Raw genomic sequence first — 14214 nt, 5'->3', positions numbered from 1 at the left:
TAATTTTTGATAATTTATTATCAAACTTAATTAACATAATTTGTGGCAATGATCCCGCACGACTCGCCGGAATTTCAGGTCAAGGGTCGGAATATTCTGTTTCATATAAATTATATAGGCTTGCTGTGTGCTGTAGTGGCATACCATATAGGCAAGTCGGTATTGCTTTGAAGTTCTTGTGTCGTAAAGGCTTCTTTATTTATGGCAGTAAAGGACCAACATTCACCTCGATGCTAAGAGACGTTATCAATGTGATCTGAGCCGCAATACAAAACTAAGGCATGCATAATGCGCTACGGCTACAATTACATCTTGCTGCGCCCTTCAATAAGACTTGAGGTGTAATATCTCATATGCTTGTAATAACACTCTTCTAGGTCGCGTTCTTCTGTTCTGAAGGTCGTGTCCGCAGTTCAAGGTTTTCGTAACGTTGTTCACTAAAGCCTTCCACTCCTCTCAGTCCTCGGCTTTCCTTATTGTGGTCTTAATTGGTAGACCAGTGAGCGTCTTGATCGGGTCCGATCAGCGGCTATATGATCGTTCGCAGTCTTTTGCCCTCCATCTTGCCTATGGCTATCAGTTTGTCTAAAATACTTGGAAAGCGTCGGGCAATGACGTCTGCGGTGTTATTACAAGCGATGGGCAACGCTTGTAAGAAATGAAAAGTACAAAAGGTGTTTTCAGATCATAAAGCTATATTATTCAGACTAAAATCATGAGGACGGAGACGAAGGTTAAGGTTGTAGGAACTGTGATGAGCTGGTGGCAGAGATGCTCCATAACCTCCAATAAGAGAACATGATCCATAACCGCTCTCAGCTGTGTTACCATAGTTCCCCATACCTTGGTTCATCAAAGGATTGTTTGCATACTGCCTATTGTTAACATTTGGCATCATTATAGGATAGTCATTTTGGTAGAGACTCGAATTGGAAATTGGTAGTCCAAGATTGAAGTTCAGGTTGTTTGATTGAAAATGATGCAACCAAGGTTCTTTTGTGCGGCCCATGTCTGGCCGCTGTTCCGTCTGGGGCATGCCGATGGGCACCGGCAAGGGTTCTGGAGAGCTTTGATTTCCTGGATTCCTGTTACTCGATAGGGCAGATCGTTCGTTCCGACGAAATTTCGCTCGGCGGTTTTGAAACCAAACCTGTTGAGAGAATATGAATATAAAGCAATGTCTATACGACAAGAATAGGTTACACTATTTGCTTGTGGAGGTAAATTATTTTTGATAAGAGTGTTGGAAGAAAAATAAACATTTGTACTTCTGCCTCTCAATATAATATTCTTAATTATTTTTATTAGGTGGGCACAGAAGCAAATTTTCTTGAAACCGTGATAATCATATGAAAATGAAAAAATATTTATTTCAGTAACAAAAATGGTACAAACATAACAGTGGTAGTGACATTCTCTCAAGTCATAATCATAATAATATCATAATGTTGACACCAAGAACAATAATAAAATTTATAACAAGATCCCAGGTAATGTTCAAAACAAATGTATTACGAAACACAAAAGAATTGTTAAGAAACGTTTGTGTGGTGAAGGTACAACATAAATGACTTTCTCAATGAAACTACGGTTTTATTTACCTATTCTTGTGATGATACCACAGGTTGGGTTTCAGTCCTGAGTGCCAATCCCAATCTGTGGTATTGGGATTGGCGCTTAGGCTATTTCCGAAGAGTTTTTATGTATCTTTATTTACGCGCTAATCTACTCTAGACCAGTCTACCAATTTATTTTAGTATGCCTGAATTGCTTCTTACTATTTGTTAAAAATGCCTAAAAATACGAATAAAAACTTGTCATGAATGATGCATCAGAAGGTAACTAAAAAAAGAAGGTACCTCCTTGTCGCTCTAAAAAGTAAAGAAAATTACCTGAACTCTAGCTTCTGTTAAATTTACTCTGGTGGCTAAATCTTCTCTAACAAATGCATCCGGGTAATGAGTTTTCTCAAACACTTTCTCAAGAGCAGCCAACTGCTGACTTGTAAACGTAGTTCTATTCCTCCTCGGCTTTTTCCTGTCATCAGTCTTGCACTCCTTTTCTTCCTCCGACTCCTTTTGTTCCTTCTCTTTCTCATTGCTTGCAGAGTTGTATTTCCTTCGCATGTCCTCATATGCTAAATAATCTACAGGCTTCATGTAAGGCCGCTGCATGTCTTTCTGATACCAACTCAAGTCATTTTGATATGTTTCGTAGTTGTTCATTTGTCTTCCAGCAGTCAAGTGATGAAGTCTAAGAAGACTATTTTCATGGCATTTTATCATGTGAAATAGGTTATTATCGCTGCGTGTTGGGTTTGGATAGTTCAGTTGTGTGGGATTTTTCGATTCATACTGCTTCAGTACATTTTGGCGCCCAGACTGGCTTTCTGAAAATACATCAAAGTAATAGGTTATTTTTTATGTTTAGATATAGGAACCTAATCTTGGAAACTCCATTACACTCCAAAAATTCTTAGAGGCCCAGCAGACTACAGACTTTCTATCGGCCGATAGATTGATCGGATTGTGTTGCTAGTGCGCACACTAGGCTAACAAAAACCTTAGACTGGACGTGGTTCCGCAGACTAGCCAACCAACAGTCGGCCGTTTGATACATTTGCTGGAGTTGGTGAAGAGATCAGACGCGTGGAATGGTGCCCAGAAATATCATTATTGCTCACTTGATACAAAGGAGAAGAAGAATGAATCATCTTCATTATTTTTTCCCTCTGGTACTGTTTCCAATGGTCCCTTTCCATACATGGAAGTAAAAATACTAACTGCTCAACACAGTCGGCCGATTAAATAATCGGCAAGTGTGCAGGCGGGAAAGAGCGCCGTACTGATAAAACCGTCGGCCGATAGTTTAATTTGTGTGCCACTTTGTGTGCGCGAATTGCTCGAAAAAGAGGTTAATTCTAAACTTAATCTTTTCGACGTTTTCACAGCTGTCACAGCCTATCTAGTCGTATAGATGATCTAAGAATTTGCATTAAGTATGTGCGCAACAAATGAACGAATAACGCCGACCGATTTCGATTATTTTTTTATTGGAAATAAAAAAAATATTGTTATTATAATTAATAATTAATTTATAATTATTTTTTTTTATTGGAAATTAAAAACAAAATATGTATATTTAAGTAAAATTATTATCTATTTATACTTACTAATAAATGGAGAGCAGGTGTTTCCTTCTGTTATACGAGGGCTGTACTAAAAGTATCGGGAATGGAATATTTCCACTGTTCCTGTCATATTAGTTCCTTTTTAATTGAAAACTCCTTGGTTTTAAAAAAACATTTATTTATTTAAAAAAAGATTCTCGGTCTTGTCACAAGGTCTTATCAAACTTGTTTAGTCGTTGAGAAAATGGAATTGACTCGAGAAAATTCTAGAGCGATGATTTATGATGACTTTCGAAGTGGTTTAACACAAAAACAGTGTATTGACCGGATGATTTCTGCATTTGGTGATGAAGCCCCATCCAAAACCACAATTTATCGCTGGTTTGCTGAATTTCAACGTGAACGTGTCAAGCTCAGTGATGATCCCCGTCAAGGTCGTCCAAAAACTGCAGTCACCAAAGAAAATGTTAATGCTGTGCGTAAGCTGATTGAGGAAGATCGACATGTGACATACCGCGAAATTCAGGCAACTTTAGACATTGGCATGAGTCAAATACAAATAATCTTGCATGAACAATTAGGTGTAAAAAAGTTGTTTTCCCGATGGATACCGCATTTGCTCTGTGAAGAGCAAAAAGGGGCTCGCGTTACTTGGTGCGTCAGAACTCTCGAAAGATTCCTCGCAGGATCCTCAAATGCTGTGTACAACATCGTATCTGGTGACGAATCCTGGATATACGCCTACGAACCCGAAACAAAAAACCAGTCACGAGTTTGGCTGTTCGAAAATGAGTTAAAGCCAACAAAAATTGTTCATTCACGGAGCGTTGCAAAAAAAATGGTGGTCTCCAAAACCGGCCACTTCCTTGATTCCCGAAATTTTCAGTGCCGCCCTCGTACTTCTGACTTAACCGATCGGAATAATACTTACCTATACCATAAGATGCATCGTGTTTCGGAGAAAGTTTTATATTTTTTTGATTTAGAAATAACTTCATATTCGCAATACAAATAAAATAATTCAGTCATGAATCACTTATGACAATTCATACAATGAGCGGGTGCGGGGTACTTAATTTAAGTATATTTAAGATTTATTTGGATTAAAAATGGGGCGTTACCGTTGGTATCCACCATGTTCTTTTAAGTCGATCAGTGCGCACAACCGGCGCAGGCGCTAGCTTGAAGGCGACTGCAACTTCTCAATGAGCGCTCTACTGATGGACAATAATAACTAACTTCAATCACGTCACCGACAGTGACGTACACAGTGACAACTTCAAACACACTTTGAAACATGACGTTCGCCATCAGTTCGGCCTAATACACAGAGTAGAATATAATCATACAGGCCATATTACTTTTAAATTCTAATTCTTCGACACGGCCATTCTGCAATCCAACGGGCGCTCGCGTTGATTTATCGACGTCAAGTCCAGCCTAGACGCCACAGCACATAGCACACAAGTAAAGCGTTTACAAACAGCTTTCAACCTCCCACAAAGCAAAGCGTTAAAGCTTTCAGCACGTCACAGCTCTGGCGTATAGCAAAGCGTTGGGGCTTTCAGCATTGCTCAGAGGCAGCACTTAAAACACGCTGCAATGCGTTGCAGCTTTCAGCATCATCTGTCTAGCGGAATCTAGTGAAGCGTCAAAGCTTTCAACATAACCCATCTCCCGGATTATACTACAAATTCTAATCCACACCACCACAAGCGTGGCGCTCTTAGAAGTAAACGTGGACAAAGCGACAGGCTTACAATCCTACACCCCACCATACCTGTAGCGCTCTTAGAAGTAAACGTGGACAAAGCGACAGGCTTTCAATCCTACACCCCACCATAGCTGTAGCGCTCTTAGAAGTAAACTTGGACAAAGCGACAGGCTTCAATCCTACACCCCACCATAGGTTTAGTGCTCTTAGAAGTAAACTTGGACAAAGCGACAGGCTTTCAATCCTACATCCCACCACAAGCGTGGCGCTCTTAGAAGTAAACTTGGACAAAGCGACAGGCTTTCAATCCTAATATGACAAAGCGTAGAAGCTTTCAATCCTAATATGACAAAGCGTAGAAGCTTTCAATCTCCAATGCTACAAAATTATCAATAAAGAAAACCATATTTATTATTGATGCGAGGATAACTTTGTACTAAGACTAAGTTGCCTTCCGCATGAATTAAGGCCTTATCGGCATCGTACTTTATCTCTTTTTACCAGCTCGTCCATCCTATCTTTTGCTTCTCGTCTTATTTCTATTAAATCCTCTAGCTCTACCATGAGTTGGCAATCGAATCGCGCGTTCACTTACTTGGAACCTTCCTTGCTCACGCTTTTCGTCTTTATTTGATTCCACCGTTAACATATTCCAAGCTAAATAACTTCTGCCTGATATTATTTTGGAACAGTATTTCTCGAGAGCATCTGGCATAATAAGTTACTCATGGTACCAATTTTCTATAAAAACCGCTGCAGAACATTATTCGCTTGCGATAGGTCTTTTACGTTATGACTCATACTACCAAAATGAGCTCTCCAGGTGACCGATACATAATAACTAACTTCAATCACGTCACCGACAGTGACGTACACAGTGACAACTTCAAACACACTTTGAAAGATGACATTCGCCATAAGTTCGGCCCAATACACAGAGTAGAATATAATCATATAGGCCATATTACTTTTATATTCTAATTCTCCGACATATATATACTTGTATATTGAAGATAACTTCTATAAAATCTGAATATGTATAAACATATTCTATGATATACTAAATTTTTCAATCCAGCAATGAAAGTAAGCGCTTTGTAATTTGATTACAGACAGTTAGAAATTCTGCTACAGATCGCCCCTTACTGTAAGTCGTTAAGGAGTCCCATTGATATTCATATTCGACTACGACAATTACTTCACCTTAGTCATAACTATGTTATGGTAGATGACTTAAATGTCCGGGTAGCATAAAAAAGATTCGGCCGAGTATCATTAATTTGCTCCTAAGAATTGAAGAGTTCCGTTACTTTGTCATAGATTCCGGAATCACAATCTAACCAAACTCTCACCAAACTATCTTTGAAGTATATCCTTATAAAAAAAGAATCATCGAAATCGGTTGGCGCGATATTGAGTTATTCGTAAATTTATAATCCACTTTGCTATACGTATGCGCAGAAAATTTAAGACTTTTATGGTTTTTCTCATGGATGCCATTGTCAGATCTGGACCAAATTACAATGGGACCACACAGGAAGCACCAGCTTTCAAATTTTCAACAGAATTATCAAAATCGGTTCACCCAGTCGCAAGAGTTGAGGTTACAAACATAAAAAAAATACCGACGAATTGAGAACCTGCTCCTTTTTTGAAGTTGGTTAAATATAAGATAAACTGCTATCAAAAACATAACTTGTAAAAAAACAAAGTCTCGCTACCCTTCTACTGTTCTTCTACTGTACAAAGTTGTGATATCTATGGAGGTACTAATTCCAAGTCGGTCAATTTATTCACACCCAATCTAAGGATCCTTCTGTCTTAAGTTATTACTTAATTAACTAACCCAACATCATCTTATAGTGACCATTAGAACCATATCAATACCTACTAAAGTTTCTTTTATGCTTTAAATACATAGGTTGACTTGGCCATCGCGCAACACAATGTAACTATCATTTTTTATTAAAACACAATGTTTAATAATAAATAAAATAATATAAATTATTTATTGCTTATGAAATTTTAATAACACGGCTTTATTCACTCTCTCTACCCCCTCTACTTCAAAAATTGTTGGGCCAGTCAAACTTTAAAAAAAATAGTTTTTATAATAGTCAACAATTTTTGTAATAAAATATGAACATCATTCAATAAAGAAACCGAGATAATTGCGAAATTCTAATTTTTGTGATCTTGAACAACAACAGACACACAGAAAACTCTTGGGACACCAAAATGAAGGTGTACACGATTTAATATCTCTCAAAACTACAAAGTTGACCCCTTTTTGCGTAAGTGACTGCTCTATCGAGTAGGCACATTACCCTTTGCGTGGCGCAGTCAGATAAAAGTAATTAGGATTACGATTTTAAGATAGTTCATGCAAAAATAATGTAGTTCAGTAGAACCGAATGAAATATCACAGAGCGTTGAAAATCAATAGCATGTGTTGTGAAATCGATAGCGTTTGGTGCGCGGCGAACCGAACGGTCGACCCACAAGGATCCCACTCAGATCTCAAGCGAACGATTCTCCCTGAATCGAGCTTTGTTACAATTGTTTTCTTTTAAAGATTCTGTTTTTATACTATATGTGAAACGATTCAATAAACAAAAATACTAAAAGGGCGATTATGAAGAACTTTTTGAAATACCACCATTTTAATACGGAAAATACATTTCAGCCGGAAGATGTCCCCTGATCGACAAAGGCCTCCCCCAAATCCTGCGCTGTCCTCATCCAAAACACTCCGGCGATTATGACCAGATCATCGGTCCATAATGTGAGAGGCCTACCATCACTACGTCTTCCGATACGTGGTCGCCATTCGAGGACTTTACTGCCCCAACGGCCGTCTGTCTGTCGAGCTATGCGCCCTGCTCACTGCCACTTCAGTTTCGCAACCATTTGGGCTATTCGGTGACTTTGCTTCTCCTACGGATCTCCTCATTTCTGATTCAATCTCGCAAGGAAACACCGAATATCACAGAATAGGTAAAACTGTTTTTGCGGAACATAGCCCTCTCCATCGTATATAATCAAATACAGCAAAAGGGATTGCAAACCCTGAGGTTCTCCAACCTTGCAAATGCAATTATTTGTACCTGAATATGCGTGCGTTTGGTTTGTAGTCTATTAACAAATTCAAAATTATCTCATATTCATAGAACCAAACCATTAAGAAAATAAACCAAATAATAGGAAACGTTTGGAAAAGACACACATTTAGTTGTTTTAAAAGGTAACCTACAATACATCTATTCTACCATGCATCTGCACTTATGGAAACTTGTTGCACCATCAAGAAAAGTTATAACATTGTCAAAAAACCATGAAAAGGAGCATGATCAGCATTAAGAAGCTGAACAGTGAAAAGATAAGACAAATAAGAGGAAAAAACACCCAGCACAAATGGACCAAATTGGTTACAGAATCCCAGAGATGATGAAAGAAGTAGAGTGGAGCGCACACTATGGGATGGCGAGCTCGAATTAGAGACGAATTTTTTCCCAAGGGGCACATTGAATTCAAGTTTAGACTGTGGTCAAAAGTTCAGGATGAAGGGCTAATTTGTTATTGCTTTGGCTAAGCTTTAAGCATATTTATTCAAAGTCTTAGCCTACCTTATAACCTATTCAGACATTGTCTTCAAACAAAAAAGGTTTTTTAAAAATTCCTTTGTAGAAAGTGAAACTCAACTGCAGATTATCTTTTTTTATGAAAATAAGGGACGAGACGAGCACGACGTTCAGCTGATGGTAATTGATATGCCTTGCACATTACAATGCAGTGCCGCTCAGGATTCTTGAAAAACCCAAAAATTCTGAGCGGAACTACAATTTCACTCGTCACTAATTCTTTATACTAATTACATATTCATACCGGATATAATTTTATATTGATAATGTAATGTATGTTCATAGGCACATAAGTGAATTTGCGAGAAACTGTCATAACCATAATATTAACACCAGGAACAGACATAAGCTTATAATGCCAACTACAAGGCTAAGTCAAGTTAGCATGTCTTTTGTGGGGCGATGTATATGCTTTTACAACAGGATCCCAGAAAATGTTCAAAACAAAAGTATTACGTTATTCAAAAGAATTGTTAAAAAACGTTAGTGTGGTAAAGGTTACTATAACATAAATGACTTTCTTAATCATACCACAGATTGGGAATGGAGCGACCGCCCTCAGGCTATTAAATAATAAGTTTAATTGTACAATGTTACTTCGTTACTTTGTAAATATTACTTTAATTTTAAAACATATTTTTGATGAAGAAAACAGCCCGCTGAGTTTGTTGCGGCCTGAGGCATTCATTTTGGAATGGGTGGTAGTTTTTTTTGTACTTTCAATTAGTGATGTCACATCCTATTTTGAATAAAAATATTTGAATTTGAATTTGATAAGTAACTAATACTAACCTTTTTTTATTTAACTTAACTCATGTAAGTGACTGTTTTGTCTTAATGGGAATAAAGCATTCTATAAACCAAACAAAGTATATTTTAGTTTTTAAGGTGAATCATAATTACCAATCAATATGAATCATGTTAAAAGTTAAAAACCGTTTATATTAGGTACTTCATTTTAAAATAACTTATATTATCGTATACAAGTTCTGACCCGACAATAAGGTTCCATATAAGTTATCACCAACGAACATACACTAAAACCTTCTCCGAAACAAGCTGCATCTTATGCTATATTTTATATATTTATATAGTCTTATTGCTATGGGGCAACGCTGCTGATATTAATACAATATTTGTGCTGCAGAAGAGGGCTATTCGCGCTATTTATAACCTAGGTCCTAGAGAATCATTGAGAGCAAAATTCAAAGAAATCAACATCTTGACTGTTGCTTCTCAATATATTCTTGATAATGTAATGTATGTTCATAGGCACATAAGTGAATTTGCCAGAAACTGTCATAACCATAATGTTAACACCAGGAACAGACATAAACTGATGATGCCTACTACTCGGCTTAGTCGAGTTAGTAAGTCTTTTGTGGGGCGATGTATATGCTTTTACAACAAGATCCCAGAAAATGTTCAAAACAAAGGTGTTACGTTATTCAAAAGAATTGTTAAAAAACGTTTGTGTGGTAAAGGTTACTATAACATAAATGACTTTCTTAATGATACCACAGATTGGGAATGGAGCGACCGCCCTCAGGCTATTAAATAATAAGTTTAATTGTACAATGTTACTTTGTAAATGTTACTTTAATTGTAAAACATATTTTTGATGAAAAAAAAAGCCCGCTGAGTTTGTTGCGCCCATTCTTCTCAGACCTGAGGCATTCACTTTGGAATGGGTGGTAGTTTTTTTTTGACTTTCAATAAGTGATCCCATCCTATTTTGAATAAAAATATTTGAATTTGAATTTGAATTCCGATCGGTTCAGTAGTTCGCGCAGTATCTATACCAGAAGGAAAAAATGGCTCTCCATTTATTAGTATAGATTGGATGCATAAACCTTTAGATCATGAATTATTCATTGTTTATGTACGGATACTTCGTGAACATGACGGGCGTGGTTACTGTCAAAATTAATAATCAGGTCAAAAAGATAGCGCGCACTCACGAGGGGACGCATGGACCAGTTATCCTCCATCATCAGCATGCTCTTCAGTCTATTGCATCGCCAGAAACAACTGATACAAAATTAAAAATATTATCCCCATTCCCATCTTGAACCCGAAGCGATTCCTTTGATTTCCTCCCCTTGGAGGGGAAAAACGAGCGCACGGGTCATGACCGGCGCTCATATTCTCTTGTACACCACTAGAGGAATCACAGGAGCGTTACAGACCGTTTTAGAAAGGTGTACGCGCTTTTATTGAAGGAACCCATGTCGTATCGTCCTAGAAACACCGAACAAGGAAGCCCATTACACAGGTTAGTTATGCGTGGAAGAAAGTTAGATTGAAAACCGCACTCGCACCCTCGAAGCTGTGGCGTTCCTCCACAGTGCTGTGTTCTGCTCCACAGCATGTGCGCTTCCAGATAAAAATTGATTCCTTTAGAATTGTTTTTGATGTTATTTCTAATATGCTAGATACTACTACCGCTTCGGAAACGAAGCGAAGAGAAGAAGCGGCGCAAGAAGCTCTCCCAGCATTCCTTTTTTTTGCGCTCTTTTTAATAAGTTATTTATTTATTTATTTATACTTTAATAAAACGGCGTAAGCCAATTACATTATTAAAGTAAGAATTAATTACAAACTAAACATATTACACAAATAATAGTTAATAAATACAAAGTTTACTGTAAATAACTAACATAACTACTTAATTAACATCCAAATACCGTTCATCCATTCCTCTCACAAAAACGCAAGCACTCTGTTAAAATCGTCTGCCATCCATCCGCAAATAAATCAGAAGCAGGGTTGGCTTCGAGAAGAGCGTTGAGAGCAGAGAGAGACCTCGGTATAGGTGAGTTGGTGCGAGCCACAGTACGATGTGTCGGTATCGCGAACAATCTATGCCTGCGCCTCGAACAGTAATTGTCCGGTACAAAGATTCTATATTAGATATAATGTAATATACAATATTGTACTGTCTTTACTATTGCTATAAAATAATCATAATCTAGTCCCAGGCTGTCGGATCACTTAGATATTCAGGTGTGTTGTAATAGGACTTACGATGGTGGGAATGATATAATTCATTATCAGGTTAATCATAAGGAGAAAGTTACCAATTGCTTAATTGAACTAAAAACACATTCTTTCGACTTGTATTATCCTTTAAGAGGCAAAATATGTTCCTATGGAGGTAGGCACCTATATCAATCTTAGATAAAACCGATGTATGTATATTACCAGGTTCGAAACGGCTGGACCGACTTTGATCACAATTACTCATTTACCCAATATGTAAAAGATCCCTTCTATGCACCTCGTGGGCTTTTGCCCCAAACAGATATGTAAAGAAAAACTGAACGGAAACAATTCCTCGTGTATTTCAGGCTCTATAAATAAGACCCACAATCAATGACATCCAATAAGAGATACCTTAGTACCCAAATTATTATTAAGTAATTAACAATATGTTATGTTTTTAAAGTGGTAACCCTCAATTTGAAAAACAACATTTTATGAACGATGCGGGATTCGAACCCACGACCTCCGGCGTTCCGTGCCGGTGCTCTAAAGCTCTGTTTGCTTTGTTCAACTCTCAATGAAGCCACAACCTGAGAGTTGAACATAGCAAACAGAATTTTATAACGAGGCGGTACTCGAACGGTTAGCTCAGTTGGTTAGAGCACCGGCACGGAACGCCGGAGGTCGTGGGTTCGAGACCCGCATCGTTCATAAAATTTTGTTTTTCAAATTTTATTTGTGTTTTTATATCTTATGATCACGCAACACAATATTTTGTCCGGCCAAACCATCGGGTCCGATAGCGGACCATATTCGATGATATGTCGCATTGTTTGTTGTCATCGCACAAAATTGTTATTATCGTCCAGACCGTACCAAATACGTACGATCATGTGCTTAGGCTATTATTATGACATGGTATATTATAAAAAAAAGAGTCACCTTAGGTACGTCCCGTACATACGGGACTCTCGCCGTATTTTAACATTCCGTACCGTATTGCTACATGTGCCGTATTTGCCCCTTTTTCGTTAATTCCCACAAAATATAGAAATGTAACTGAACAATTGACGCGGGCGGCGCAGGCGACTGGATGCGGGGGTACTCACAAACCCACAACGCAAATGTTGATAGAATATTTTCATAGATTATCTATGGAAAGGGGACCTCGAGTAACAGTTCTAATAACCCGAAACACGGCTAGGATACGGCATAGTACGAATTAACTTTCGGCTGAATCAGAAAATCAGTTCGACGTTATATTTGCATTAAAATAATCTTGTTACCTACTGTTAGTCGCTTAACTATCGTCTTGCCACCCGGAAAATACCTATAATATAAAAGTCCCGGCACAAAACAGTAATTCAACGGTACTTGTCATATTAGAGCGCTCGAATCGACGTACGCACACATACATACAATTTACAAGGCCGCTGAGCAATCTTGAAAAAATACACACGATTTCCGAAACTGCAGCGTTTTTTGAAGACGGTTAAAAAAATGAGTAATGCACTTGATGATTTTTTTTTTTGACAGATACAAGGTACCTGATAATATTATACTGTATGGTCGATTTATTACTCTAAAATTTATGAGTTCAATTTACTTACAACAAACCAGACTAAGATGTTATTATTTTATTTATTTAGAACATCCGTAACAAGACCATTAATCAAGAAAATCCGTTGCCAGTATAACATATTAAACTAAACCTACATCAATAGACAAAAATAGTGTAAAAAAAGAACTAAAAACACACTTTGGTTGAAAAGGTAGTGGTTGAAATTAAAAATAAACATCAATTCAAAGAAAAGCAAGAAAGATGAAAAAAAATATATAAATTAACAAAGATCTTGTTTTGCAAATTGAAAAATGCAATAATTCTAATGTATTGTCATCGGTCCCCGATAAATCTACGAAGTTTGACTCAAATATGGCCGTTTAAAGTGGGTCGAAATCGCGCCTATATGAGTCAGTTACAAACAAACATACATACAGGTGAAGGTAATAAAAAGCGCGTAAAAATAATTAACTGATTATTGAAAGACGACGCGACAACAAGAAATTGAAGTTTTGGAATTAAATCTTATAATTTTAAATGGAAATATCCAAAATTTAAATGCTAACCCCCTTATTCATAATGGTCCGCTTACGTAAAACAGCCGCTACAGAGTGTTATTTCTCTTTCTGACTTAGATCAATAGAAGAATTCATCAATAGAGTGAGAATTAGCAATGCTTTAAGTTAGCAGACTATTATGAATAAGGGTAAGGGGTAAGTATATAAGTATAAAAATAAATGTTATCATAAAATACCTTTAGCATGTTCCATTACTGGGGGAATCACTTAATATTGTATCGCAAAATCTTTTTTTCAACTCAAGTGTCACTCGCGATTTTAATATAATAAGTCAACGTACGGATATTGAAAGTTGGCCGAACCAAATAATCGTTATTAATTCACTTACTTATTGAATTATCATAATTAAATTATTCGACTAACTCGACCTAATGTGTGAACAAATGGAGACGGTACTGAGTTCTGGCTTCTCGGATACGCAATTCAGAACGACACGTGTTTTTTTAAGTCGCTGGCATTCAAGACACACCCTCTTCAAAAACCGCTAAGACTTTATTACCTTTACAGTAGGAATCAGTTTAGAAACATTAAAATCTTAAGCATATTTAAAAACAAAGAAAACTCCACTTTAATTCGTTGAATTTGGATTCCTTTTCGTTTAATGA

General features: G+C 37.2%; 1 protein-coding gene across 1 annotated transcript; it reads right to left on the bottom strand.

The window, feature by feature from the left end:
• LOC126964673 (dorsal root ganglia homeobox protein-like) lies at nt 1–13991 on the bottom strand. The gene is made up of 3 exons (XM_050807932.1): nt 13786–13991; nt 1893–2389; nt 1–1150 (listed from the first exon to the last, which is right to left on the bottom strand). Exons 1-3 carry the CDS (start codon nt 13799–13801, stop codon nt 686–688), a joined length of 978 nt encoding a protein of 325 aa, XP_050663889.1. The 5' UTR covers nt 13802–13991; the 3' UTR covers nt 1–685.
• Between the last annotated feature and the right edge of the window lie 223 nt (nt 13992–14214).

The sequence above is a fragment of the Leptidea sinapis genome, chromosome 5, assembly GCF_905404315.1.
Source record: "Leptidea sinapis chromosome 5, ilLepSina1.1, whole genome shotgun sequence".
Lineage (NCBI taxonomy): Eukaryota > Metazoa > Arthropoda > Insecta > Lepidoptera > Pieridae > Leptidea > Leptidea sinapis.
The sequence above is the reverse complement of the archived record's forward strand: the minus strand, read 5'-3'. Positions and strand labels throughout refer to the sequence as shown.

Excerpts from the sequence above, each read along its gene's own strand:
- LOC126964673 (XM_050807932.1), bottom strand. Across the intron at positions 1,151-1,892 it reads TAACAGAAGCTAGAGTTCAG|GTTTGGTTTCAAAACCGCCG; the intron begins GTAATTTTCTTT and ends TTCTCTCAACAG.